Source organism: Anguilla rostrata, chromosome 1, assembly GCF_018555375.3.
Source record: "Anguilla rostrata isolate EN2019 chromosome 1, ASM1855537v3, whole genome shotgun sequence".
NCBI classification, from domain to species: domain Eukaryota; kingdom Metazoa; phylum Chordata; class Actinopteri; order Anguilliformes; family Anguillidae; genus Anguilla; species Anguilla rostrata.
In genome coordinates this window covers 1,985,001-2,012,938 of record NC_057933.1, presented here as the reverse complement: position 1 = coordinate 2,012,938, position 27,938 = coordinate 1,985,001, and the positions used below count along the sequence as shown (strand labels likewise).

Here is a 27,938-nt window from a genome sequence, read left to right as displayed (position 1 = left end):
ACAGCGGTTTCTTTAAAATAAACAATTAGCCATTTATTCATACAGCTGAAGCAAACGGAGGCCAGTACTGGCAACATCTTTGGGCGTGCAAAGCCTAGACCACAGAGAACAATTATATGTTCAGATTTCCCTTCAGCATTCACGAGTTTACAATCATTCAGCTGTCGCAATAGACAAGATCTTCTACATTAAATATTAATGAATTTATTCAGAACCCAGTGATAGTGGTTCGCTGTTAAATTTGTATGGATACCTATTCATGAAGGAGTACTTGACAATGAGAGGGTACTAGATATGTGTGCTATACAGACTTTAAAGTTGGGTGAAATACAGATTGAGGAAGGTATTAGTAAGACGAGAGCTCAATGGTTAATTAGAAGTCACTTATAAAAGAGATGGCAGGATAGAGAAAAGAAGAGTCGACATTTATTTGCCATTAACCCACTGGTTGGGAGTACAAGGGTTGTAGGGGTAGGCAGGAAAGTGAAGAATGTTATACTGGAGATTAAGACTTGGTCACACAATAGCACATTGCATATTACAAAGAAGCACGATTCAGGTAGGTGTGATCTTTGTGGAGAATTAGAAACTGTTTTCCATTTTCATTAATGATTGTAGCAAATATAGCTGGGAAATATGAATATTGAATACAAGTCTGTAAGAGATAGGGGATGGTGGAAGAAAATTATTTTTAAAATCTACGGGGGACAGAAGCATGCAATTTCACATACAATACAAAATTATTATTATTATAATAATTATTATATATATATTTTTTAGTCTCAAGTAGTCTCCTCAGTTCACACTCCAGATCAGTGGGTGACGATAATGCACCCTTTGCTGTGTTAACTGCCGTTAAACGAAACTGAAGAAGAAGAAACGAAGCTATTGCACAAGAAGAAGAATGTACGAAGTTTTATTGGCTAAATTCCCACAGCATCAAGGGTTCTGATTTGTCGGTGAAGTTCGCGGCAAAAGGTGGTTTGAAACGCATGCGCTGTCTCAGTTTTGCAGCGCGGGTAATAAGGAATAGCTAGGTCGTGTAGGTGTTGTATCAAAACTTAGCGCGATACAGCGAATTTATTTACAAGTGCAAACTCATTTTATTGCCTTAAATATTCATATCAAGTTTAAAGTATCATGTGGAACCAAGGTGAGTCAACACGGCCTTGCGCATGTTTGCTTTGTTATTTGCTACCTAGCCAGCTAATTGGTGATGATAGCTACATATTGACGCACTAGCTAAGCTATATAACGGCCTTTAACTATTTAAATGTAGAACTGTTTTTCTTTTATTTTAGTTAATTCCTAACAGTGTAACCCAGCCAGCTATCATCATGATATTCCTTTTATGGTAACGTAGCTAAAGTTAGTTCGCTAAACTAGCAACGACGTTAGCCTGAATATGCGCTGACTTGCCAACCATTGTGCCACGGTCTTTCAATTGTGTTACGTAGCTTAGGAAGTAACATCTAAACAGGCAGCGTCTTTGCTAGCTTGTTTGTCAGTTTATTTTGTGTTAGTTATTTTCTAACGTTAGTTAGCTGAAAATATTGGTCTTGTAGTTGCCTTATATCCTTTAACTTCATAATGTTAGCTAGCTCGAGACGCCACTTAAATTGTCTGTGCTTTCTAATATAACAGCAACTGGGGACGTCGTGATTCTGTTAAGCTCAGTTACAGCAGCCCAATTTGGCGTTGCTAGCAATTCATTTTGGTGACAAGGTGTGCTTGTAGTTTTTTTATTTGCGGGTGTGAAGCATGCTAGCCAGACAGACAAGTGAAGTGAAGTTGCGTTACCAGTGCAGTCAATCCGATATCTAACGTACCCGGTGCTGTTGACAGTATCTGTGACGTCAGATTGCTTGCGTGGAAATGTTTAACCTGCGCGTGTCTCCCCAGGCGGATACAGCGAGCCGAGCCTGGGCGGGTACACCCAGTCGCCGGGTGGGTTCGCCTCTCCCTCCGCTTCGCAGGGGGGAGAGAAAAAAGGAGTAAGTGCCCCATTAGTCCTCATAAATGTGCAGCAGTGGTGAACTGGCATACTAGTGCATAATCATGTTTATTCATTTTGTTCTTTTTAACCTACTGCAAGGTGGAACTATTGTTTTGACTTGTGGATATCAACCCTGACCGCGAGGTGGGGGTGTGGGGACGGGGAGGTGGGGGTGTGGGGACCGGGAGGCGGGGTTTGGGGACCGGGAGGCGGGTGTGTGGGGACGGGGAGGCGGGGGTGTGGGGACGGGGAGGCGTGGTAAATGCGCCCTGGCTGAACGGACCGCGTGTGTGTGTGTGTGTGTGTGTGTGTGTGTGTGTGTGTTTTTTTCCCGCTCGTCGCAGAGGATGCGCGCGCAGCAGATCATCCCCTGCTCAGTCTCACAGCTCCTGTCCTCCAGGCAGGCCGAGGACGTCTTCAGAGTCGGGGACGTGGAGATCGCACAGGTGGGTGGAGGTGGAGCGGGTGGGTGGAGATCGCACAGGTGGGTGGAGGTGGAGCGGGTGGGTGGAGATCGCCAGGGTGGGTGCGGGGTGGAGATCCACAGGGTGAGAGCTGGTGGGTAGACGATGGTGGGTGGAGGTGGAGCGGGTGGGTGGAGATCGCACAGGTGGGTGGAGGTGGAGCTGGTGGGTAGAGATTGGGCTGGTGGGTGGAGGTGGAGCGGGTGGGTGGAGATCGCACAGTTGGGTGTAGTGAACGGCAACATTCATCCCAAAGGCTATCTTTGCCCTCGTTCCGCTACCACGGTCTCAGCCGTTGGACATACTACTGTAACGAGGCTGGTGGCTGCCTTGGTTCTCTTGGGTACTGTAGTTTAAATCTGCGCTTGGAATGTCTACATGGCACCTTAAGTGTGACCACTGATCAAGCAAACTGGGCATCTGTCAGTTTTCCCTATGATGCAAGCCAGTTACTGCATGGGAAACAGCAGAATGGCCTTGGAGTTGTCTATGAGTATGGCTCCCTCTGGTGGCTTTGGGATGTATTGTTCTGTTGTATTTTGTAGATGATGTCATGAATGTTGTCTGAACTTTATGGATGTAATTTAATGTTATGAATTTTTCCTGTTAATGTGTTAAGTGTTCACCATCACTTTATATAAAGGATGTAAAAGTTTGGTTTGGAGCTTATGTGTGTGTTTGTGGGTGTGGGCAGAGTGGGGGGGGGGGGGGTGGTGTCTGAAATAGGGTGAGGAAAAAAACTCATTCTACCACAGGCTGCCAGATATAATCATCCACTCAAATCTGATTGGCTACACAGTCCTTTGGTTTACCACCTCCTGAGATTCCCCAAAACAGAGTTGTCTCTGCACACAACCCCCTCTTACCTGGGTGGGCTAACAGGAAGTGAGTGGTGTGAGTGCATGCTCACAGGAAGTGAGCAGATGTGTGTCTGTTTTACTGCAGATCACCCTGCTGGGGATAGTCAGGGCCACAGAGAAGTCCGTCACCAACGTCCAGTACAAAGTGGATGACATGACTGGCCCTCCTGTGTCGGTTAAGCAGTGGGTGGACGGGGAGGTGAGTGCACGTCACATGACCTGTCACATGACCCAGATCGACCAATGACCAGGTGAGAACTGAAGGAGCGTCCAGTGATGAAAGAGGCCCCGCACTGGGTGAGGTTTCTTTTTTATAGATCAGGTGAATGAGGGAGGGAAAGATGTGACTTCAGTTTTTGGTAGGAGCCCTTGGTATCCCATCAGCCTGTTCTCCAGTGTTTCTCAACATGCAAAAGTGCTTCATCGGACTCAAACTCCAGTCCTAGGGGGCCGCAGTGTCTGCAGGTTTAATTCCAGTCCCAGAGGGGGCACAGTGGCTGCAGGTTTAACTCCAGTCCTGGAGGAGGCACAGTGGCTGCAGGTTTAACTCCAGTCCTGGAGGAGGCACAGTGGCTGCAGGTTTAACTCCAGTCCTGGAGGAGGCACAGTGGCTGCAGGTTTAACTCCAGTCCTGGAGGAGGCACAGTGGCTGCAGGTTTAACTCCAGTCCTGGAGGAGGCCCAGTGGCTGCAGGTTTAACTCCAGTCCTGGAGGACCGCAGCGTCCACAGGCTGCCTGCCTGCTTTCTGAATATCAATGATGAGAAAATGGATGGGCCAGAAGACCAGTGTTGCTGAAGACCAGAAGACGAGTCTTCTGTGCCGCCGGTCTTCTGGTTTCTCTGCGTGCGTTTCGGGCGTAGTCATGTGAGAGTGCAGTTTCCCGGCTCGGTGAAAAGGAAGTGGTTTTCACAGCTATTTCTCACAGCTGTCCAGCGAGCCAATCTCCGGCTGATAGGTGCTGAAGTGGAGCGCTGGCGACCGCAGAACGGTGGGAGGGGGGGTAGGGGGGGGGGGGTTTGCGAGTGCGAGCACAGGGGCTCAGGCGAGCGGTGAGGGATCGTACGAGGCGGGTCGCAGGACTTCTTCTTTGCAGTCTTACTGTGGGTACGTGCATTACTCACTGTGGCTTTGGTTCCTCTTGAGCTATATTAAGATATTCTTGCGCTCGTGTTGCGCAAGTCGGTCTGGAGGAACTCGCTCGCAGTGAACTTCGCAGTGCTGTCAGGGAAGCAGGACCGTGTCCACCCCCATCTCAGGCTAAAGACCCCGCCCCTCTGCCCTGACCACGGCTGCCCTGCCTCTCTCCCAGTCTGCCCCCCTGCTGCGTTTCCTCCTGGGAAGGCTGTGTAAAGATGGGCTGTCTGTCTAGTAAGGCTGCCGGTTTTCTCATAAAATCTCATTCAGATCTGCGGGATACATTCAAATTTGACCTGAATCAAATCCAAGCCTCATTCAGTGATGGTGCTTTGTCTTATATACTGACATTGCTCATGTGGTTTTAGGTGGGGGTGTGTTTGTACCGTTTTCTTTTTTTTCCCCACTGTGGGCTGTGCGTGGCAAACTGTGGTCACTCACTCACTCACTCACGGACGACCTGAGAGGGACGTTTGGTGGGACGCATGCGCAGGTGGTGCTTCGTTTAGTAGGACGCATGCGCAGGTGCATCTCCTAAAGTCACCACTTCGAACGGCACAACCCTAACATGTTAGCGCTTTGCCTACTTCAGTTAACCTAGTTGGCGCGTACCACCGATACAGATGTATGGACACACAGAAAACAACAAATCATGTTACATAGGTGAGGACATGCCATAGCTAGCCAGCTATATAGTTAGCCAATTTTTACTCCTGACACTTTGTACAGGTGCGGCGTGGGTCTGGATGGTTTCGTACTTGTTTTTTTTTTTTTTTTTTTTCTTTAACCGTTTGAAGAACCCTTTTTGGACTGTTTTTTTTTTTTCTTTCAAATTTCAAAAGTCAGTGTTCTAGAACTCTAGAACACTGCTTTCATTCACCAGCCGTAGTTGTGACATCAGCATTAGAATGTTCAGTTAAGAACATTCCAGTCACACATTTGTGACCTCACACCTTAAAGGGTTAACCGTCATGTTCTCAGGCTGGCTACTGGTCACACTGGCATGTGTATCTAGACTAACTCTTTGAAACGTTTAAACAGTCACCGTAACCTTTGACCTTTTGCGTCTTGCAGGACACCAGTGTGGAGAGCACGGTCTTCCCCCCCGGGACCTACGTCAAGGTCTTCGGCAACCTGCGGTCTTTCCAGGTGTGAGGAGGCCTCTTCTGACCTTCCGCTCGCTTTGCGCTTCCGTTTAGAGTGCAGTTATTACCCCTCGTTTGCTGTGTTTTTTAATTACAGTAAAATTGGTGAATGTGTGCTTTGCTTGGGGTGGGGGGAGCCTAAGCACTCTGCCTCACTGATTGTCAGCTCTTCTGTGAGGGGGGGTGGGGATTCCGTTTATTTTTGTTGTGGTTGGCCGTGGGTGGAGGAGATGCGATGGCTCAACACCGCGTGTCACTTCTTGTTGCAGAACCATAGGACTGTGGTGGCGTTCAACATCAGGCCAGTTGAGGACATGAATGAGATCACCTCGCACATGCTGGAGGTAGTGCGTGCTCACATGCTGCTCAGCAAGCCCACGAGCGCGGTGAGAGCCCTCCTCCTCCTCCTCCTCTTCTTCCTCCTCCGCCGCCGCCCCCTCCTCCCTCTCTCCATCTCCTCCTCTTCTTCCTCCTTCTCCTCATCTTCCTCCCTCCTTTTCCTCCTCGTCTTCCTCCTTCTCCTCCTCCTCTTCCTCCCTCCTGCTCCTTCTCCCCCCCTCCTCCTCTTCCTCCCTGTTCCTCTTCTTCCTCCCTCCTCCTCCTGTGTTACTGCAGGTGAGATGTGTTTGTTATTGGTGTAAGCTGCAGGTGAGGTGTGTGTGTTACTGCAGCTAAGGTGTGTGTTAATGGTGTTAGCTGCAGGTGGAGCGTGTGTGTGTGTTATTGTTGTAAGCTGCAGGTGGGGTGTGTGTGTGTGTGTGTGTTGTAAGCTGCAGGTGGGGCGTGTGTGTGTGTTATTGGTGTTAGCTGCAGGTGGGGTGTGTGTGTGTGTGAATGGTGTAAGCTGCAGGTGGGGTGTGTGTGTGTGTTGTAAGCTGCAGCTGATGGTGTTGTGTGTGTGTGTGTGTGTGTGTGTGTGTTGTAAGCTGCAGGTGGGGTGTGTGTGTGTGTGTGTGTGTGTGTTAATGGTGTTAGCTGCAGGTGGGGTGGGTGTGTGTGTGTGTGTGTGTGTTAATGGTGTAAGCTGCAGGTGGGGTGTGTGTGTGTTGTAAGCTGCAGCTGATGGTGTTGTGTGTGTGTGTGTGTTGTAAGCTGCAGCTGATGGTGTTGTGTGTGTGTGTTGTAAGCTGCAGCTGATGGTGTTGTGTGTGTGTCTGTGTTTGTGTGTGTGTGTGTTGTAAGCTGCAGCTGATGGTGTTGTGTGTGTGTGTGTGTGTGTGTTGTACGCTGCAGCTGATGGTGTTGTGTGTTTGGTGGTGTGCATGTACCAGCATGCCAGTCGCGAGGGTTGGTGTGATGTGTGGTGGGTTGAGTGCAGCTGATGGTCGTTCATGTGGTCTGGTTATTGCTAGTGCTGGTGTGTTACCTGCAGCTGGAAGGCTGTTGTCTGGCTGGGTGTCTGTAGTGGGCTGTCTGACCTACATGCGGTTGATGAATCTCACCCAGAGTGCGTGGTAGATGGATGTCTCATGGGAACTCTGGGAATGGCATTTCCAAGGCCCCTGAGATTTTGAGCGGCCTTTTGTCCCCCATGGCAGTTGTATAGGAAGGCACTGTGGCCCAGAGCATCATGGGATATGATTTTAGTGGCGGCTGTAACCATGCCAACCCAGTAAAATATGATGGACGGATGAAGAGGATGTGCCGTGTGTTCACTCGTTTCTTTGTCCCCCCCCATCCCCGAAGGTGCTGAGCCTGATCCGGAGCTGTCCGGATGCTCAGGGCATCCACATACACGACCTGAAGCAGAAGCTGAGTGGCATGAGCATCGCCGTCATCAAGTGAGACTGCGTGTGGAGTGAGGAGTGAACCGCGTGTGGAGTGAGGAGTGAACCGCGTGTGGAGTGAGGAGTGAACCGCGTGTGGAGTGAACTGCGTGTGGAGTGAACCGCGTGTGGAGTGAGGAGTGAACCGTGTGTGGAGTGAGGAGTGTGAACCGTGTGTGGAGTGAGGAGTGAACCGTGTGTGGAGTGCGTGTGGAGTGAGGAGTGAACCGCGTGTGGAGTGAGGAGTGAACCGCGTGTGGAGTAGAGGAATACGCGTGTGGTAGGAGTGCCGTGTGTACTCGTGTGTACCGACCCGGTGTGGAGCCTGACGGAGCTGTGGATGAGCATCGCGTGATGGAGAGTGAGAAGCGTGTGGAGTGGAGGAGTGTAGTAACCGTGAGTGCGTGTGAGTGAGGAGTGAACCGTGTGTGGAGTGCGTGTGGAGTGGGAGTGAAGGTGTGAGTGCGTGATGTGGGAGGAGGACCGTGTGGAGTGCGTGGAGTGAGGAGTGAACCGGTGTGGAGCTGTGGAGGGGAACCGTGTGGAGTGAGGAGTGAACCGTGTGGAGTGCGTGTGGAGTGAGGAGTGAACCTGCGTGTGGAGTGAGGAGTGAACCGCGTGTGGAGTGAGGAGTGAACCGTGTGTGGAGTGCGTGTGGAGTGAGGAGTGAACCGCGTGTGGAGTGCGTGTGGAGTGAGGAGTGAACCGCGTGTGGAGAGGAGTGAACCGCGTGAGGAGTGAACCGCGTGAGGAGTGAACCGCGTGAGGAGTGAACCGCGTGAGGAGTGAACCGCGTGTGGAGTGAACCGCGTGTGGAGTGAGGAGTGAACTGCGTGTGGAGTGTGAACTGCGTGTGGAGTGTGCGGTGAAGTGTGAAGGTGTTGGCGGGCGTGTGCTCGCGAGGCTCCAGGCGGGCGTTGGCGTCTCACTCCGGTTGTGTTCCTGCTGCAGGCAAGCTGTGGAGTTCCTCTGCAACGAAGGACACGTCTTCTCCACCATCGACGAGGAACACTTCAGATCCACGGACAACAACGAGTAGAGACGAGACTACATTTCCCACGATGCACCACCTCTGCTCAGCACTGCAGGTGTCTAATGCAGTGAAACGAACTCGGGGGGATTCTTGGCTGCGATGCTGAATTTGAGTGCACAGTCCCGTGTCACTTCTGTATCCTGTTAGATCTGCTGTGTCACTCGTAGAGGGGGAAGAGTGCTTCTGTCATTTCAGTTTTTTATATTTTCTCTTCCTCATTTCCAGTCTGAATCTAATAATTTATGTCATTTTATAAAGATGTGAGAGTGTCTTTGGCCTATGCCGGAACTGCTTCACAGTGTTTTGAAAAGTAAATGCTGTATAGTACGTGTGCATTTGTATGGCTTTGTTTGTTTTTTCCTGTGTACATTGCCTTTTTTTCCCGTTTTGACTGAGTACATGTAGTTCTTTTCTGAAATACAATACAACTGGTGACAAACTACTTTCACTACTTTTTTTTATTGATTCCAAGTTAAATCTGGGGAAGGAAGCAAAAACACAGGGGACGGGGACGGGGGGGTAAATAGCAGATTATATTTATTAGGTTTACACCGCCACACTGAACAACATTCTTTTAAAATAGTTAATTGTGTAAAAAATACTTTTTGTTGCTACTGCACTTTCCCTTCTTTTCTCCTGCGTGTAACGTGTGCAGCGCCCCGTGAGGCTCCCTGGCGCTCCTGCAGTTGTGATAATCAGCCCCTCGCCAGCCCTGTGGAGTTTTCAGCCGTTGTCATGGTTACGGTTCAGCGTGCAACATTGCATCTTTCACCAGCCTTTTTGGGGTGCTGTGTCTCTGGGGTGAGGGGGGGGCTCCCATGTGACCCCACTTCCTCAGACGTGCTAAATCCAGGTGTACAGGTGCACTTTGCCCCGAGTGGTGCTGTTGCCCCGGACATAAGCCTACCGTGTCTGTACACGTGTAATGAGTGCATTTATATAGCGCTTCTATCCTAAGCGCTTTACAATTGATGCCTCTCATTCGCCAGAGCATATGAGTATGACCCCTCCTCCCCCCCCCCATCCCGACCAAGAAAGGAAATTCAGTAACGGTCCAGTGGCTGTGCCCCCATCCCCCACTCCTCCAAAGAACTCTGCAACACAACAAACTTATTGTTGCTCTCTGTGGCACGCAGATGAGGAAGTGAAACTGAACTGAACGGAAGCTAGAGGCAGATTTTTTTTAATTCTTTTTTTTTTTTGGAGAGGGGGACTTCATGTATTCTTCAGTGTTCTTAGAAAATAAAAAAGCAGAACTTCTGTCTTGATGATTCTCACCAGGGAGCCTGACAGGAGTGCCTCTGAGAGTAATTTATGCATAAAGACGCCATACCTGCCCTTCTCATTCTTTCACACGGTCTTTGACCTTTGACCTTTTTCTGGCCATTAGAAAAAATATCTTGCGCCTTTGAAAACATGCACGTACGCTGGTTACAAAGGCTTTTCATGAAGCAGCAGTTCAAAATACAAAAATCACTGAAGCAAGGGAATTGGGGAAGGTGGGGTAAAAAAAAAAAAAAAGCTGGACTTCAAATATAGACTGTTAATCAAACCATTAACTTCAGAAATCAAATAGCCTGTTGATAGGGACTAAAGAGGCCTGCTTTTGGAAAGTGGTTCTCAAAGCTTAAAGAAGGACGTGAACATGTCTGGCTCTCTGGAGGTAGTCCTGTACAGGACAGTCTGCAGGGCGCTGAGCAGCGTGTCAGTAGAACAAGATGCTCTCCTGTGAGTTCTTCACCGCGTCCATGATGTCCTCGTAGTCATGGTCGCTGTCCCGCCTTCCTGCTGGAGAGAGGCACGGGGGAGGGGGGGAGGGAGGAGTCATGCGTACATTGAGTTTATGGACTTCAATTTTTACTCAGATTAAAATTTTTTTTTTAATTCTCTGAATTTACAATCAGAAATATGGGTGGTGGGAAAAACTAAAATGTGCTCAAACTGAACAAATAATCAGCACGAAGCAGCGAACTTTTACCATATTTTTTTCCCCCTGGAAGTGTGAAGGCTTAAAATGGTGCTTGGGTATCAAAACTGTAAGGCAACAGGACTGCTAGGCATACTGCCAAGTAAAAGGTTATTTATGGCTGTGAGGTGGATCTTTTCTCTTTGCTGAATTCACTGTCTGTGCTGAATTCACTGTCTGTGCTGAATTCACTGTCTGTGCTGAATTCACTGTCTGTGCTGAATTCACTATCTGTGCTGAATTCACTGTCTGTGCTGAATTCACTGTCTGATAATGTTCATTCTGAATGTAGGGCTGCCAGGATATCATCAATAAGGTCCAACACGACCTCGGGTCCAGGTACCAGCAGGGATTATCAGCCAAAATTGTTTTCAATTAATTCTGTTTATATATTTCCATATTTCATAATAATGCATGGCGGTCATACAAACTATAATTATCACAAGGTCACCCCATCTACTGTCAGTGTTCCTTGAATTTTCAGATCTAGAAAAGAATAAATAAAGGACTTGCAGGTGCTTTTTTGGGGGGGATTGTAATAATCTTTGTAAGTTTCTTGTTGATGTTTCCTATAAGTAATGCTCTTCAGACATTGGATCCAGAGCTGGTGACTCCGAAGGACTGGGATTTGACAGGGCAGAATTTGTGGGTACACAGGATGCAGACGCACCTTTCTTCTTGTTTCGTTTGGGGGTCTGCGTGTACATGTTGGGCAGACTGCAGCTGCCTGACCTGGGCGGCGACTTCCTGGGAATCAGCGGAGGGGCCTCGTCTGCATTCTCCTGGAGGAAGTGAAGTCACATTAACGTTGTGGTAACCGATTTCACCCCTCAGTAGACTTCCTAGTTGTGTTGTCGCACTGAATGTTCACACACAGGCAGGGGGGGAAATGATTACAAATTTTCTTTTCAGCTGTGATGCAAAAAGAAGTTCCTAGAACTAGTAGGCGTAAATGGGGGAATTCAGTTGTCATTTTCTGAAATGCCGTCACACAGCTTTTTTCGTACGTTTCGTGCGTAGGCAAGATTCACTCACTAGCCAGATTCTCTGTAAACTGAATTCACGTCCTACGGCGGACGGTGGCTGAATGCTGGACAGTGTAGTCTTTTCTTTGGGCATAAGGCTTCAAAGGCTTGTCGTTAATGGCCACTAAAAAAATTATGGAATTACAAATGCAGAAATATCGCCGCAGTTATCCTTGCCATGTAGCAGAAACTCTGGGTGTTTTCAGGACCGGGCTCGATACACATGCTTTATACTGTCTAGTTCAGGGCCATGTCTCACAAAGCAGGTTACACGCAACTCTGGATAAATAAATATATCGTCCACAGATTTTAAGCACACTAAACTTTGTGTACTTCACTCTCCCTTTCTAGTGTACTTAAATTATATACTCAATCATGGGCGAGTGAGCAGGCGGTTTCAGACACGGCCTAGGTACCGTTCAGTGGTAGGAACATGGCGAGCATTTTTGAGCTAAATGGCCTGTTTTTGTCATTACGTTATGTCACGTTATGCCATGTTATGAACACCGTTCCATCCGTTAATGAAGTAAACGGACAGTTAATATCTCTCAGTAACAGTCTCGCGCAGATTCCTTAACCATGACTCAAACGCTGTGCTTATGATTTGATAGAACGTTCTTACGATGGCTCACAAGGACGCACACATCACGCTTCAAAAAGGAAAGCACAAACGTGAAGGGAAATGCGTTTCAAATCAAGGAACGATGCGAAGGGGAGAACTGCCGAGTCCAGTGCAGTCCTGCTCTGTTCCTCTCTGTATAAGAGCATATGATTGTCCTTGTAGGCCACCGTAGATACAATGTTATTACTTTGTTTGATGACGATTTGTGGGTGAACAGTGAGCACAAGGTACCCTTCAGTGGTTGGAAAATGGCAAGCATTGCAGGGCTGAATGGCTTGTTTTCATCATTATGTTCATGTTTTGTTATGTTTATGGTGTTATTTTGTGGTGACTTACCAGGGGTGGCGGTGGAGGAGGGCCCTTTTCTGGCCAACAGGAGCCGAGATTCAGCTTGTCCAGTGATTTGGAGAGGGGCTGGGGCTTGGACGGTCGGCGCTCGTGATTGGAGGCAGCGGCGGGCGGAGCCTTGGCAGCCTCCTGGGTGGACACCCTCCTCTTGGGCGGGCGGGGCGGGGGGGCCTCGGAGTCCTGGCTGGCCAGCTTCCGGAACTCGAAGTAGAACTGGTCGGTGACCTCGGTGACGGTCTCCCAGCGGGGCTGCGGGGGCCGGTCCTCGGGCAGGGCGTCGCCGGTGAAGGAGACGGTCATGGTCAGCCAGCGCACGGGCAGCAGGAAGCAGAGCTCGGGCTGCTCCAGCAGGCTGGCCAGCACCGCGGGCTCGGACACGGCCTGCTCCAGCTGCAGGCAGGACAGCGCCGGCAGCGGGTCGGCCTCCAGGCCCGGGTCGCGCCGGCACACCTTCACGTCCAGCGGGAAGGAGAAGCGCTCCCCCAGCTCCGCCAGGCTGTACCGCTTCTTGGTGTCGGTGAGCTTCTCCACAAACTGGCCCTCCAGGTACATGGGCAGGCGGACCTCCTGGCTCTCCTCGCTCCGCCCTTCCTCCCCGTCCTCCTCCTCCTCCTCTTCTTCCTCGTCGTCCTCGTCCGCGTCCGACGTGCGCCGGCAGACCAGCACCTCCACTTCCTCCCGCTGCGCCGCCCCGTCGTCGCGGCAACCCACCTCCACCTTGCCCTGCCCCAGCACCTCCAGCTGGTCTCCCACGCTGAGGGAGGTGAGCCCGTCCGCGGTGGCCTCCCAGTGCGTCGTCACGGTGACCGCCAGGCCCGGCCCGCGGCAGTGCGCGGCGTACAGCTCGTAGGCGGAGCCGAAGTTGCGCGGCCGCCGGCGGAAGCCGCCTCCGTAGCGGCGCGACAGCAGGAAGTGGCGGCGCTCGTTCTTGCCCTTGAAGCTGGACGCCAGCACCAGGGCGGGGTCGGCGGGGCCGTGCAGCACCAGCAGCTGGCCTGGGCGCAGCAGCGGCAGCCAGCGGCAGCGGAACAGCGGCCGCGCGCTCTCCGGCGCCTCCAGCACCTCCGCCACGGCGGGGAGCGCCTCGGCCCCCAGCACCGCCACCTCCGCCAGCGTCCGCGGCGTGACGAACACCACGTCCCCGCAGCACTCCGTCACGTCCATCAAATCCACCTCCAGGCTGGACGGGAACTGCACCACATTCTTCCTCACTGGGGGGCGGGGGGGGGGGGGGGGCAGATGTGCGGTTAGCGAGGCGAAAGCTGACAGATAAGCACTTCTGACCACTACCACACTGGGGGGGGGGGGGGTTGTTAGGCTTGCGGTTAGCGAGGTGGACACTCGCAGACCATCCTTCACTTCTGACCGCCACTGTTCAGCCATTTCATGCTGAAGTCTTGGTTTTACTGATCTAAGATGGAGGCCCTCGTGAAAAAAAGAGCGATTTTAACTGCACGTTATTTCGTGAAATGTTGTGAAAAAATAATGCGTACTGCATACAGCCGTTTCCGCTAGGGAGCCTTTGTGGCTAACAGAGTTTACGCTAATATTAGACTGTCGGTCAGACGAGGCCTCTGTTTCTCTGTTCCAGCAGGGTGCCGTTAAAGGAGACCGAAAGACTTATTGGACAGTTGACAAAGGACGGGTGAGACGTACCAACACGCAATATAAACTTAAAAAAAAAATGTATTTAAGAATAAAAAAACATTTCAAATCGGTAGTGTTTAAAAGCACTGGGTTTTCTTTGGGAACAGTACTGTAGCATTACATGAGACGCAGGGTGTTAGTGGACAGGTCTGAACTCATCCTTTCCTCATGAAGGTATTAAATAGAAACATTGTCATGAGGTGCGTCTACAAATATAATTGGACATGATTTAACCATTTTTCTCTGAAGGTAGGGTTTAGGGTGGGTACAGGGGCTTAGATGGGGTGTAGGGTGGACATAGGGGTTTTGGTAGGGTGTAGGGTAGGTGTAGAGGTTCAGGTAGGGTGTAGGATGGGTATAGGGGTTTAGGTAGGATGTAGGGTGGGGAAGAGGTTTAGATAAGGAATAGAATGGACTGCATTTATATAGCGATAGCTATTATCCAAAGCGCTTTACAATTGATGCCTCGCATTCACCAGAGCAGTTAGGGGTTGGGTGTCTTGCTCAGGGACACTTCGACATGCGCAGGGAGCGGCAACCCTCCGACTGCCAGACAAGCGCTCTTACCTCCTGAGCTGTCGCCCCCATAGGGTATAGGGTGCGTGGAGGAGTTTAGGCAGGGTGGGGGGTGAGTGCAGGTGTTTAGGTAAGGTATAGGGTGGTTGGAGGAGTTTAGGCAGGGTGGGGGGTGAGTGCAGGTGTTTAGGTAAGGTATAGGGTGGTTGGAGGAGTTTGGGCAGGGTGGGGGGTGAGTGCAGGTGTTTAGGTAAGGTATAGGGTGGTTGAAGGAGTTTGGGCCGGGTGGAGGGCGGGTGTAGATGTTTAGGTAAGGTATAGGGTGGTTGGAGGAGTTTGGGCCGGGTGGAGGGCAGGTGTAGATGTTTAGGTGAGGTATAGGGTGGTTGGAGGAGTTTGGGCAGGGTGGGGGGTGAGTGTAGATGTTTAGGTACGGTATAGGGTGGTTGGAGGAGTTTGGGCCAGGTGGAGGGCGGGTGTAGATGTTTAGGTAAGGTATAGGGTAGTTGGAGGAGTTTAGGCAGGGTGGGGGGTGAGTGCAGATGTTTAGGTAAGGTATAGGGTGGTTGGAGGAGCTTGGGCCGGGTGGGGGGTGAGTGTAGGTGTTTAGGTAAGGTATAGGGTGGTTGGAGGAGTTTAGGCAGGGTGGGGGGTGAGTGTAGATGTTTAGGTAAGGTATAGGGTGGTTGGAGGAGTTTGGGCCGGGTGGAGGGTGGGTGTAGGTGTTTAGGTAAGGTATAGGGTGGTTGGAGGAGTTTGGGCAGGGTGGAGGGCGGGTGTAGGCTGGGTGGATGAGAGCGGAGTTGGGCGGAGGTGCGTCCGGGCGGAACTCACGGTGCATGATGGCCTGGACCGAGTGCACGGGTCTGAGCTGGACGGGTCCGTCGCGCCCGCCGGCGCTGACGCGGCGGTAATGGCGGCTCCGCAGCCGCGGCGAGCTCACGATCTCCCGGACGCCGTAGCCGTGGCCGCTCCCACACTCGTAGAACACGCCGCGGACGGACAGCGGCACCAGAATCTCCCGCCCCGCCTCCTCCTGCTCCCGGCCAACCAGGCGGCAGCGAGCGAGCTCCTCCCCCTCCCCCTCGCCGTCCGGGCGTTCGACAGACAGCAGGCTGACCAGCTCGCCCGCCGGCACGGCGTGGCCCTCCAGCTCCAGCTCGTGGGGGCAGGTGAAGCTGAAGGCGTCGCCGCCGTCCTCCTCGGTTCGGATGAGCTCCACCATTTCCTCGATGCTGCCGAATGGCGTGTCCTCCGGAACGATCCGGAACCTGCCTGGCAAAGGACAGGAACCAGGGGTTAGGACACAGACTGGGGCAGGGTGCTGTTCTAGTGCATGGATGACCTCTATGGTCTGGTTTCTGTTAAGGTTCCATTCTAGTGCATGGATGGGCTCTATGGTCTGGTTTCTGATAAGGGACTGTTCCTCCTCCACACTTTCCTCTTTCCGTTGCCTTGGCGGGCTGGTGGGCTGGCGGGGGGGGGGGGGGGGGGGGTGTCTTAGTGTCTTAGTCACCACAGTCTGCCAGGTCTTGTAGTAAAGGACAGAAACTCCGGGGGTTTTCAAGGCTAGGCTTAATAAGGTGTTACTATCTAGTCTAATTTAAAGGGGAATTGCACTTTATAACACTTCTGCTTCTCATGACTGATATTTTCCTTCTAATGAATGTGTTGCCCTTTATTTTTCGATTAGTTATTTAATTTTAAATGTCTAACATTAGAAACAAATACCTTTTTTTAGCGCAAGTCCACATAGTAGTATGGTTTCTGGTTTTTTCTTCACTTTCCTTTTGCAGCAAATTCGAGAAGAAGCGAAGCAAAACATTCTGTTAACTTAGCGTTGAAATCGAACAAACTGACATCTGCTAGGTTTTGTTTGATGCGATATCGGTGTAATAATGAGGTGCATTGTATCCGGTTGTTATAAACTTGCCTTGAAAGCACATCTTCATAGTTTTCCACGTGATGCAACTTTGTGCCAGACATGGCTGGATGTAATCAAACACCCGAACATCACAGCCGAAGAAGTTCGCAAACGAGGACTAAGGGTATGCAGCGACCACTTTGAAGGCACCGACTACCAAGGTGACCGCCTGAAGCCTGGAGCTGTACCCACCGCTTTCTCATCGTTGGTCGAACCGCTCGAGGTGGGTACTATGCGGGCTGGCTAACGCTATCGTGTCTGTCTGTGATACATAGGATGTCTACCACCAGTTGCCGTTTGTCCTGGGAATAGCCTGTGGTTCCTCAATCTCGGCCCGGTCCCGACTCGCCCTCGCACGATCAGCCTGCAAATTAGCCAGATTTACTTCTGTGTATTCCGGCTCGAATCGATAGGGCACAACAATCCCATGATCAAAAACAAAATCTCCTTCGTCCTCAGACATTTTCAGTTTCACTAGCTAGTAGTCATACAACACTATTTCTACCATAGACATATATATATATGTCTATGATTTTTACGACCAACCTAATGTTATTGTCTGCAGGTACGCCCACATCAGAAGTTGTGCAATGATATGCATCCTTGAGTTTGACGCTAAACTGCCTGGGTCTACTTGTAAAGGAAAACAACAAAATGGTGTAAAATATTAATGAAATATAATATAATGAAATAACTAATCGAAAAATGAAGGGCGAATCATTCATTAGAAGGACAATATCACAGTCATGAGAAGCAGAAGTGTTATAAAGTGCAATTCCCCTTTAAGCAGGGAAATGGCGAGCATTGTTGGGCTGACTGGCCTGTTCTCGTCATTATGTTATGTCATGCTATGTGATGAGCATTGACCCTAAACATGGCCCTGTGCATGCTGGGATATTATTTGCTCAATTAGGAACTCTTGGATGGTAGACTGATTTTCACATACTTGTTTCCCCTCGTTTGCCCAGGTGTTTTTGTAAGCTACCTGCACAGCTGCACACTACCTGAGACTGCACGCCAGGTGAGCGCTTGCTGGCTCTGCAAACCTACAGCATGATGGCTGCTGATTGGTCAGCCACGAGGCGGTGCTCTCCTGCGCTGCAAACCTACAGCATGATGGCTGCTGATTGGTCAGCCCGGCGTGCTCTCTGCGCTGCAAACCTCAGCATGATGGCTGCTGATTGGTCAGCCACGAGCGTGCTCTCCTGCGCTGCAAACCTACAGCATGATGGCTGCTGATTGGTCAGCCACGAGGCGGTGCTCTCCTGCGCTCAAACCTACAGCATGATGGCTGCTGATTGGTCAGCCACGGCGGTGCTCTCTGCGCTGCAAACTACAGCATGATGGCTGCTGATTGGTCAGCCACGAGGCGGTGCTCTCCTGCGCTGCAAACCTACAGCATGATGGCTGCTGATTGGTCAGCCACGAGGCGGTGCTCTCCTGCGCTGCAAACCTACAGCATGATGGCTGCTGATTGGTCAGCCACGAGGCGGTGCTCTCCTGCGCTGCAAACCTACAGCATGATGGCTGCTGATTGGTCAGCCACGAGGCGGTGCTCTCCTGCGCTGCAAACCTACAGCATGATGGCTGCTGATTGGTCAGCCACGAGGCGGTGCTCTCCTGCGCTGCAAGCCCACAGCACGATGGCTGCTGATTGGTGCTCACCTGCGCAGTCCAGAGGCAGTTCAGACGTTTCATCGGTGCTGGTGTCCCTGCAGGTAACGGACTGGAGCTCGATGCCGATCACCTTCACCAGGTCTCCCGTGGACAGGCAGACTTCGCTGCCGCTGATCTCGTACACGGATCCTGAACAGGGGCGACAGGCAGGCGGTCAAACAGCAGTGGCAGAACCTAGCCTGTGCCACAATGCTCTTTTATAAGGTAAAAAACTGTTGTGGTTTTAATTGGTTATTTTGGGTAGATATTGGGTGGGAGAACCATTTGGGGTGCAATTTCTACATTACCTACAAGCAAAACTGCCTACATGTGAAGTATGTTGGTGACTGACTTGACTTCTCTGAAGCCAGCGGTTTTGTCTATACAAGGAACCAAATTAGGGAAGGGTTCACGATGCAGATACACAAAGAGGAAATGTGTATGTATGTATATATATATATTATGTTTTCTTCAGATATGAACAAGCCGCACATGCAAAACTACGCCCTACAATGAGAGTGGTGTACTTCTGGGGGTAAAAAAAAGCATGGTTTTAATTTTATAGACTGTGGGGCCCATCTATGCACTGAAACAGAGCCTCCTTAACATATGTCAGAGCATGCGGCTCATATGTCATCTGCTCATCTTTCGCATTTTCGGCGAAGACTGTTTTGAATATTCCTCTTTCCTCCAAGGTTTTAAAAAAAATCAATTTGCATGTCACTTCAAATCAAGAAGTGGTGCACCTTTAAAAAGCAGGAACCAGTGGCTTCATTTTTATAAAGGTGTTCACTGTCTGCTGGAACTAGGATACGGTTCAACTGAGCATTATATTTAGGTAGGCGAGAGACTACACCAGCATGACCGCAGAGGGTTCACTGCAAGATGCAAACCACTGGTAAGCCTCAAGAACAGAACACTTTACCTTCGAGTTTTCTTTAAAAAAAAAAAAAAAAAAAAAAGTACATTAAAAACGTACGTATGAAAACTCTAAAGAGCACAGTAGTTGAGTGTTTAACCTGTACCAAAGCAATGGAAAGAAGAAAGTGTGGCGAAAAAAGGGAACTGCTCATGATCCAAAGCATATCATCAAACCTCTGAAACATGGCGGTACTGTTTGAATAAACCGAAAATTTTCAATTGAGAAAAACTAGAAAAAAATGTGTGTAACAAATTAATGTAAAATTTCAAGTTTATCAAACGAAGCATTTTTTTTTTCCCATTGATCTTATCCGTTCAGATCCAACCAAATGCCTCAAAACTCGTTGGACGGTGCTTTAACCTAAAGCAGGATGATGAGCCCAAACACAATGTTAAAGTAACCTAGGAGTGTTTGGCTAAGTCAATCACCCAACCTGGATCCAACTGAAAATGTGTGTTACTTGCTGAAGATAAGACTGAAGAAAAAAAAAAACCCTGGAAAAAAACAGGAACAGAAGATGGCTGCAATACAGGCCTGGCAGCACACCACCAGGGAAGATCCCTAGCGTCTGGTGCTATCTCGGCCTATCTGTTACAGACTTCAGGCAGTCATCGAGTGCATCAAGTGTTTTACTTTAAATCCAATGTGCTGGAGTACTGATCCAAAACAACAAAAAATAATGTCACCGTTCAAATACTCAGACTGCCGTCTCCATGATACAAGTTTATTCAATAGGATAAACCCCTTGAGATGAACCATCTCGTTTTCGAGGGGGTCCTACCAAACAATACAAGTAAAAGACAAGAAACAAATCAAATATATTAAAGTAATAAGAGAGAGACAAAAACAATAAACAATTCCACAGTCACACTACAGCTAAGACAATCTACACCAAACATCAGATAAATGAGTACGTTGGTGAATACAACCACTTGATGGCCACAATGACGCTGTGAACAAGTACTTGCCCAGAGATATAATAAAGAATAAGTAGTATAGAATATACAGTGAATTGTATATTATTATAGGGGGAGTGTATCTAAGTTCCCAGAGTCCTATGTTCCCAGGGTCCTAAGTTCTACTGCACCTGATGAAACGTTGTGACCAGTTTTTCATAATTTCTTGGAAAATATTATTATTGAGGACTTCTGAGCATAGCTAAGCTATTTGTTTGCTGTAGACCTAGCTGACATCGCCTTTCTGGAGTAAGACAGAAAATCATTGATTCACTGTCTCTGTCTCTATCTACTGAACACAGATAAGATTTCATGTAGAGCTGGGGAACATAGAACCCTGGGAACATAGGACTCTTTGTCATGTTCCCATTATGTGCCATAAATCTGGGGAACATAGAACCCTGGGAACATAGGAATGACCCCATTATAGGTATAGCATCATCTGAAAACAATTTAACTGAAAATAAGACAAACCGTTTTTAAGCATGTGAAGTGAAGTAAAGGATCGCATGTTTGAAGGTTAGTTATTCTAGTCTGAAGGAGCCTTAAACATGAATGCTCTCTTTCCAAATACTTTCCTAACTGTAGGAATGGAAAATAAGTATTGTGTAGAATGCCTCAAATGACATATTGAGGAATATGGTGCCAGAAACTGTTGTAGGTAATGAGGATAGTTGAAATGTACACATTTAAAGATGAGTTGCAGCTAATGAATGTGTCTTCTTATATTGAGTGGAGGCCATTTGAGTGAGTTATACATTATAGTGATGAGTACTAAAGGAACAACCAAGAGCAAATCTACAAAGATTACAGTATGCTGTATTGAGGGGTCGAAGGTTAGTTTTGGATTCATTTTGATAAACATCGGCATAATTTAAAAATGGTAATATAAGTTGTGAGGCCAGTTTCTTTTGGACACTAGGTGTAAAACAGTGTCTAGATCGAAATAAGACACTGGTTCCAAAATGAATTTTGTGGGGAACGTGATCAATGTGAGGTTTGAATGTAAGTTCAGCGTTAAGCCATAAACCCGAATATTTAATTTTATTAACTCTATGCAGAGAAGTCCCATCATTACACATTATTTTTAGATTATTAGATTTTGTTTTAAGGCCCTGTCTTGTACCAAATACCATAGCGTAAGATTTTGTTTTTAATTCTTTTGCATTTATCTGCGTTATACTGAGGCATTTGTTATTAGCAAGAAGACTTGAAAAAGCCCTAATGGATGCAAATGCCTCTTTTTTTTCGTAGATTGAGGACTTTCATTTTGTTGAAGAGAAAAACACTGACAGTATTAATTGAAACCATATTGCTCTAATATAACATTTTTGTTTACAATGAGCAGAAGAGATTATATGATCCCTGATGAGGCGTTCTCGCCCCTATTCGTGTCCTATGGACAGGGTGCGTGGTGCATGATGGAAACGGGCCAGCCAGCGGTGTTGTGCCTTCGCCCCGGTGCCGTATAAGCACAGAATACTCCATCCTTGTTCTATGCAAATGAAGGCGTCCAATTTAGCTCGCCCGGCCTCACGAAACTCGAATCAAACTTTTAAGCTAGGTGTTGCAGATCAACTATGAACCGAGATTCAGCAATCGCATTGCCCATTTCTCGCCTCTGATGTCTTCAGAAATAGATTTTAGTGTACAGTTTAGGTGGAAAAAGAGAATATGTCTATTGTTAGTATTCTGTTCAAATACGGAACCGGCGACGGGTCCACGTCCACTCGCAGGACGGCTTCTGTCATGCACCGCGCAGCCTGTCCACAGAACGGGAATGAGACACGTCGAATGCCGGGTTCGGTGTGAACCCTGCGCGGAATATGGTAGCCTACCCCTCTCTCTGTTCACTCACAGAACTCTGCTGTGGGCTATTTAAAAAGCAAACATCTCATAGCAGTGCTTTTGAAATTTAGTTGAAAATGGAAATTTATCTCAGCTTTTTAAACTCTCAAAACAGGATGCTGGTGTCCAACAAACCTTTTGTGTTACCTTCAATATATTTTGTGTGGAATTATACTATTTGTTTGTTAAAATGGGAGAGTTTTTTTAAACAGACTGTGTTGGAAGCAACACAAATTCTGTTGTTCTCAAATAGAAAAGGCAGTGTGTTTTAAAAAATAGGCATGCGTGTTGTTTTTACCCCTTTTGTTTTGAGAGTGCATCAAATAGTGTAGGCTAATTCACAATCCTAAAGAAACTGAAAGTTTTAAGTGTAACCCTTTAACAAGCTTGTGTTTGGCAGGTTTTGTGAAATCCCGGAGTAGCGTCAGTATTTGGACACTGCTACCTACCATCGCCACCAAGTCTGTGAGCTACAGGTAGTTTCTCTGATTCAGAAAATGTAACATTCTGTTACGAATGGCTTTCTTTTTTATTTAACAAAAAGTAAAAGTCGTCTTGTCTTTCTGTTCTTAGCCCGGGTTACTACCGTTATTTAGAGCGGGGGAAAGAGAACTTTCATAATGGGGAAACAAAAATCCTAAAAGAAAACGAAAGGAAATGCTTCACGCTAAGTAGGCAGTTTTCGACACACATGTAAATCTACCAGTACAAACATGTAAAGGTATTATCCGAATTAATAAATCATTTTTCACTCTGCTTGAACACTGAAAGTGAAATTAAATACAGACTATTTATGGACTCATTCTCAGTGTCCCCAACGATTCGTTAAAAACAATGCTTATTAAACTATAGCTTCTACAGTAGACTATACCACAGCCAACCCATGCTAAAATGTCACAAATGCCACAAGCTCTTGTCAAAATTTGTATGCATAATTTTAATTGATTTAACTATATATATATATATTGAATAATATGCATGCGTTCACATAGCCTGGGCTACTACTACTACTACTATTATTATTATTATTATTATTGTTATTATTCAGAAGTGGTACTGGGTTACTACTCGCCTTGGAAATAAACTCCAGAGCAGATCTGCAGAATGCGAGGCAGAGTGCTTTCATCCACGGACGTGATGTAGTCCTGCAGAGACATGGTCTCGGTCCCCGCGCCGTCCATCGCTGCAGCGCCCGAACCGGAGGAGTGCTGAGCTGTCCGCGAGCCTCTTCGGCAGAGCGAGTCACAACGCAGACCAAGTTAACGGAGCGAGAAACGGCATGTAGGCGCAGCTGGGCGTCTTGTTGAGAAAAATGTCTAGAAGGTCCATTGCAAGAGGAAGTATCTTCACGCGCGGGCGCGGCACACAAATAACCAACTAGAGTACAGATTCGCGCACTGTTAAGGAAATGGTCACAGCCCAAACTCATATAAAGGTTTTCATATTTTAAAATTGCAATTTAGACGTATAGCTAACGTATTTATATTTATTTAAACCACGATTTGATGTGAACCAAATTGGTTTGGGCAATAAATTAACTTGGGTAATGTCAATTTTCATTTATATGCAGATGACACACAGCTGTATATCCGTGGTGCCAAATGACCTGAGTGTAGGCTATAGAATATTTGCTTGTCTGCCATCAGTCAGGAGATAATAATTATATGAAATTGAAAGAGGATAAGACTGAGATCCTTTTAGCTCGACACAAATAAAAAATATCTTTTTTTTACTAGGCTGGGAAGTCTGGCTCAACAGATAAAATGAGCAGTTAAAAATCTGGGTTTTTGATTCAAACCTAAGTTTTAAACCTCACATGGACACAGTGACCAATATTGCATTATTTAATTTAAGAAGTATAGCTAAGGTGAGACCCTTTTTAACATCACAGAATGCAGAAAAGGTGATACGTGCTTTTATATCAAGTCACCTGGACTATTGAAATACTCTCTTTACCCTGCCTAGGAAAACAATTGAGAAACTACAAAAATAATTCAGAATACTGCATCCAGAATTTAAACTGCAACCAAGACGAGAGAGCACATTGCTGCTGTCCTGTCTGCATTGCATTGTCTTTGTGTCTTTTGGAACTGCACTGAATGGCTCAGCACAAACCTACAGTTCTGTTCTCCTATGCTTCTGTGCCCAAACTCGAGCTCTTAGATCCTCCACTGCGAGTCTTCTCAAGGTCCCAAAGGTAATGCCATAGGCGGTTTTACCATAGGTCATAGGTAGTCAATTGCTTGGGGCCTCGTCCGCCAAAGGGACCTCGTGAATTTGTGTTTCCTTCTTTTTTTTTTCTTTTTTTTATTTATATAACATTTTTCCTTTCTTGTCACTCCAAATGAATGATAATCTGTAATAGATAAAATAAATCTATCTACATGTAAATGTGGGCCTATCCAATTAAATATCTATATTTGCCAATATTTATTATCACCCACATTTCACATTTAATGGACTATTCCACCTTGACCTTCCTGCATTTGAGCCTAATCAATGACGTAGACATTCGAGTTAACATCGGAGGTAGAGTCACTATCTTTGTTACCATGAAGGGTTTTCAAAGTGGATTTGAGAAAAGAGGGAGAAGGAAGATGCCCAGTTTAAGGAAAGTTTGCCTGAACTGACGAAATTCTTTAATAAAACAGCCAGAGACTCCACAACGGAGGAGCAACAAGTAGAGTGAGAGCACCTATTATCGACCACCCTAACCGCTAGTGTATTTACTTCGTATTTATTAGAGAGAACTGGACATTGTTACCTATTTAAATGTAAGTCCTGTAAAAATACACATAATAAATTGTCTAAATGTAAAAAGCCAACTTCATACATATACATTTAGTTATATTAATACAGCCTTATTTACTATATCAACTTTAAGACAAGCAACACACTCGGAATTATCTCATCGCGACCGTTTAAATCCAATGGCGCAGACATTGCTTCATACTTTCAAATTGCTTTCCTAACGGCTATTTTCCGTCCTGCGACTTGAGTTACAACAGTGAATATGTACGGATTCCTAGACGTGCTGATAGCGACCACCCTTTCTTATGTTAACCTCAAATACGCAAGACAGGACACTTACAGTATGCTAGCAAATGTAAGTTCCATTCATTCATGCACGTCCCCTTAGCAACCAAAAGCGAGCGCTGGACCACCTCTGAGTTATTTGCCGGCACATAAAAAATCACGGAAGTACTTTAAAAAAATAACCACTGGAGGATAACGAGGACATTTTTCCTACATAACTAGGTACAGGTTGTTCGCCTATTTTTTCATATATAGTTGCAAATCAGTTTACGTTTTTTTACGTCTGTCGAACGAAGTTGGTTGATAATAGGTGCTCTCACTCTAGCTGACGTTACAAGAGGTTAGTTATTTGAAGAAGCTGAGCTAACTAACGTTAACAGACTTACTGCTGCCTCAGCCTGTTGTGCACCCACCGCACCTACTACAGCTTCAGGCGTTGCTGGCACTGCTGGTTGCGGTGAACCAGCTACAGCGTGGGAGGAAAGTGTCACAGAGGCCACAGACAGCAGCAGCCCACCACAAACCAGACACCTGCTCGGACCGGGACTTTTACCCCTAGAGAATAGTGGATGTTCAAATGCTTTATCAAAAAGCATGTACTATACTTTTGTCTTGAAAGAATTGAAGATTATATACTTATAATCTTTTTCTTGCCATATTATGTTCTTCTTACTGACTGAAGTTCATTTGAAGTTCTTCAGTTAGAATTCTCATTTGGGTCTGTTATTTTGTTCTGTGGCTTTGTTAACTGAAAAGAGCTGCCTCCAAATAGTTTTTGTTCTCTAGCTATGATTGCGTTAAGCGAAATGGAGAAGGGCCTCACATTGGTCTTTGCCTGGGGCCTCCAAATCACTAAAACCGCCCCTGGGTAATGCACAGAAATAGTATAGAAACTTCCTTCTGTTTTTATGCACCCATGCATCTATAAGACTCTTCCAAAAAATATTTGAGTGGCAGGCTCGGTTGGCATTAAAAAAAAAAGAAAGAAAGAGCAGCTTAACTATCTATTCACTCTGGCGTTTACTTGGGAGTTTTATATGATGTCCTGTTCTTACAATTTTATATTCCTTTTCAATTGTGTTGCATTTTATGTATTTTATCTATTGCTTTATTTATTCTATCTTAAATATATATATATATATATATATATTTATTTAAAAAAAAAAAATTTCAATTTGTTTTTCTATTTTATTTGTGTTGCTTTTTATTAATGTTTTCTTTAGTGGTATATTGTACAGCACATTGAGCTGCATTTTCATATACTAAAGGTGCTTTATAAATAAAGTGTATTATTATTATTATTATTATTAATTATCAAAATTAAATGATATTGTAGTGGGTAGTTTTGAACTACAATTCCCTGCAAAGCGTTTGTCGCTCACACGGAAGTCCGCCACGTACCCAGCTTTCCTCAAGAGCGTGTGAATGATGAATGAGGCAAGATGGCAGCGAAACCCGTTGCAAACTTACCTATTTTTGATTGTCCGTCATGGTAAGATGTTTTTCTGCTATTAAACGACCTTAGAAATGCAGCTGATATTTAGCAATGTGTCTAATGACAAAGCCGTTGAAAGAGTTGTACTTATCTTGCAATATTGGTGGTATCTGTGTGCAGCGACCAAGCATACTTATCAAGTTAACGCTAGCTAATTGTTCTGGCTAACTGTTCTCGGCATCTAGTCAGCTTGTTGGCTAATGATGTGGATTTTTTTTACTTTTAAAACCAGTGGGCACTGGCTGGCCAGCAGTTATTGTGGTGTTTCGGTCGCATACCAGCTTTCATCTTCACGTAACCGAAAGGCTAGCTGCAACGCAGAAGTGTATATGGTTATAAATGATTGCAAACTTGTTAGCTGTTCAGTTCGCTAGCTAGCTAGCTAAGTTTTTCACATCATTGCCTAGCTGTCTGCTAGTGCAGTCTCGCTAGCTTGTTACGGCCGAAACAAAACAAAGGGGGTGTAAATTAGGGCTATTCGCTAGCTATATAACTTAAACAATTCCGATTACTTATTTAATCCAACGTCTTGAGACCAAACATCTGAGCTTTCCCCCCCCCCCAGTTTCTTTGATGGGTTTTCTTTCCAGGGCAGGGAAACCGCCTCCAGGGTTGCATCTGGACGTCGTGAAAGGAGAGAAACTGGTGGAGGTGAGTGTGTGTGTGTGTGTGTGTGTGTGTGTAATATCTCACTTAAGCTGTTCTCCTCGATTGTACAACTTACTGAAGCCCTTGTTTTTTTTTTATTTAGAAATTGCTTCCTCGTACCTTTTTAGTTTGCAGAAAACTCTGCTCTTACATTATACCCGGTTGCCCACCGTTTCTTTTTTAAACAGAAGGCTGTTAATTGGGCTACATCCCTAAACTGTTGTCCATTTCCGTGTTCGTGAAATTGTCGCGTTCAATAGGTAGACTGCCACTGGTGTGTATAAATCTTTAAAAATCCAAAAAACAGTTATAAAGTTATAAAAATAAATTCTGTTAATACTCTGCATATAGGATGACAATCACTCAGACATCTGGCGAAAATGCACTTATTAAATAAAAAATAAAAAAATAGCGTAGTGAATAAAATGAAGGTGCAGCCGGGGAAGAGGATGGATGGAGCTGGGGCTAGTGCTTCAGCTTCCTGTTTTCAATATACAGAAAAATATGCAGGTTGAGTTTCCACTATTTCTTATAGCGCGAGCGGCCTTTTGGCTGCTGAGACCGTTTCCCATATTCCACCTGGCAGGTTGCGTTCCGTGTTCTGTCCCTGCACCTGATACTGACCTTGCGGTCCCCGGCCTCGTGGGCTGGGCCCCTGTGGCCCCTGGGTCCCTGAAGGTGCCAGATTAACCGCAGCCCTGAGATTTAAGCTCTGAGTGTGGAGAAGCACTCTGATGTTATGACTCAGTGGCACAGACAGTGCATGTGTATGTGCATGTACACACACACGCGCAGACGCACACCCACACGCATGTGCGCACAAACTCTCACACGCAAACCCACACACACGCACGCATGCACAAACTCTCACACACAAATCCACACCCAAACCCATACACACGTGCGTACAGAAACTCACACATGCACAT

General features: G+C 47.0%; 3 protein-coding genes and 1 non-coding gene across 5 annotated transcripts in view; 3 read left to right on the top strand and 1 right to left on the bottom strand.

Annotated features, from left to right (window-relative positions):
- Nucleotides 1-949: 949 nt before the first annotated feature.
- rpa2 (replication protein A2) lies at nucleotides 950-8,842 on the top strand. The gene is made up of 8 exons (XM_064307852.1): nucleotides 950-1,153; nucleotides 1,903-1,994; nucleotides 2,341-2,442; nucleotides 3,406-3,519; nucleotides 5,531-5,605; nucleotides 5,871-6,236; nucleotides 7,288-7,382; nucleotides 8,319-8,842. Exons 1-8 carry the CDS (start codon nucleotides 1,141-1,143, stop codon nucleotides 8,404-8,406), a joined length of 945 nt encoding a protein of 314 aa, XP_064163922.1. The 5' UTR covers nucleotides 950-1,140; the 3' UTR covers nucleotides 8,407-8,842.
- A 73-nt stretch (nucleotides 8,843-8,915) lies between these two features.
- On the bottom strand, nucleotides 8,916-23,372 carry themis2 (thymocyte selection associated family member 2). 2 transcript variants are annotated; one of them, XM_064346020.1, is made up of 6 exons: nucleotides 22,903-23,372; nucleotides 18,114-18,254; nucleotides 15,359-15,799; nucleotides 12,350-13,572; nucleotides 11,037-11,148; nucleotides 8,916-10,188 (listed from the first exon to the last, which is right to left on the bottom strand). In XM_064346020.1, the coding sequence occupies exons 1-6, from the start codon at nucleotides 23,009-23,011 to the stop codon at nucleotides 10,106-10,108; spliced, it is 2,109 nt and encodes a 702-aa protein (XP_064202090.1). In that variant the 5' UTR covers nucleotides 23,012-23,372; the 3' UTR covers nucleotides 8,916-10,105. The 2 variants fall into 2 exon arrangements, with proteins under 2 accessions (XP_064202090.1, XP_064202170.1); XM_064346100.1 differs by having other exon boundaries at nucleotides 8,916-10,185; nucleotides 22,903-23,370.
- Nucleotides 23,373-26,217: 2,845 nt separating this feature from the next.
- ppp1r8b (protein phosphatase 1, regulatory subunit 8b) overlaps nucleotides 26,218-27,938 on the top strand; it is a 9,382-nt gene continuing 7,661 nt past the window's right edge. The window contains exons 1-3 of the mRNA XM_064307842.1: nucleotides 26,218-26,358; nucleotides 26,952-27,012; nucleotides 27,596-27,677. Of these exons, the coding sequence (XP_064163912.1) occupies nucleotides 26,309-26,358; nucleotides 26,952-27,012; nucleotides 27,596-27,677 (193 nt within the window). The 5' untranslated portion in view covers nucleotides 26,218-26,308. The remainder of the gene's footprint in view (nucleotides 26,359-26,951; nucleotides 27,013-27,595; nucleotides 27,678-27,938) is intronic.
- LOC135242196 (small Cajal body-specific RNA 1) lies at nucleotides 27,617-27,767 on the top strand. The gene has a single exon (XR_010326269.1). It is a non-coding gene; the product is annotated as a small Cajal body-specific RNA 1 (non-coding RNA).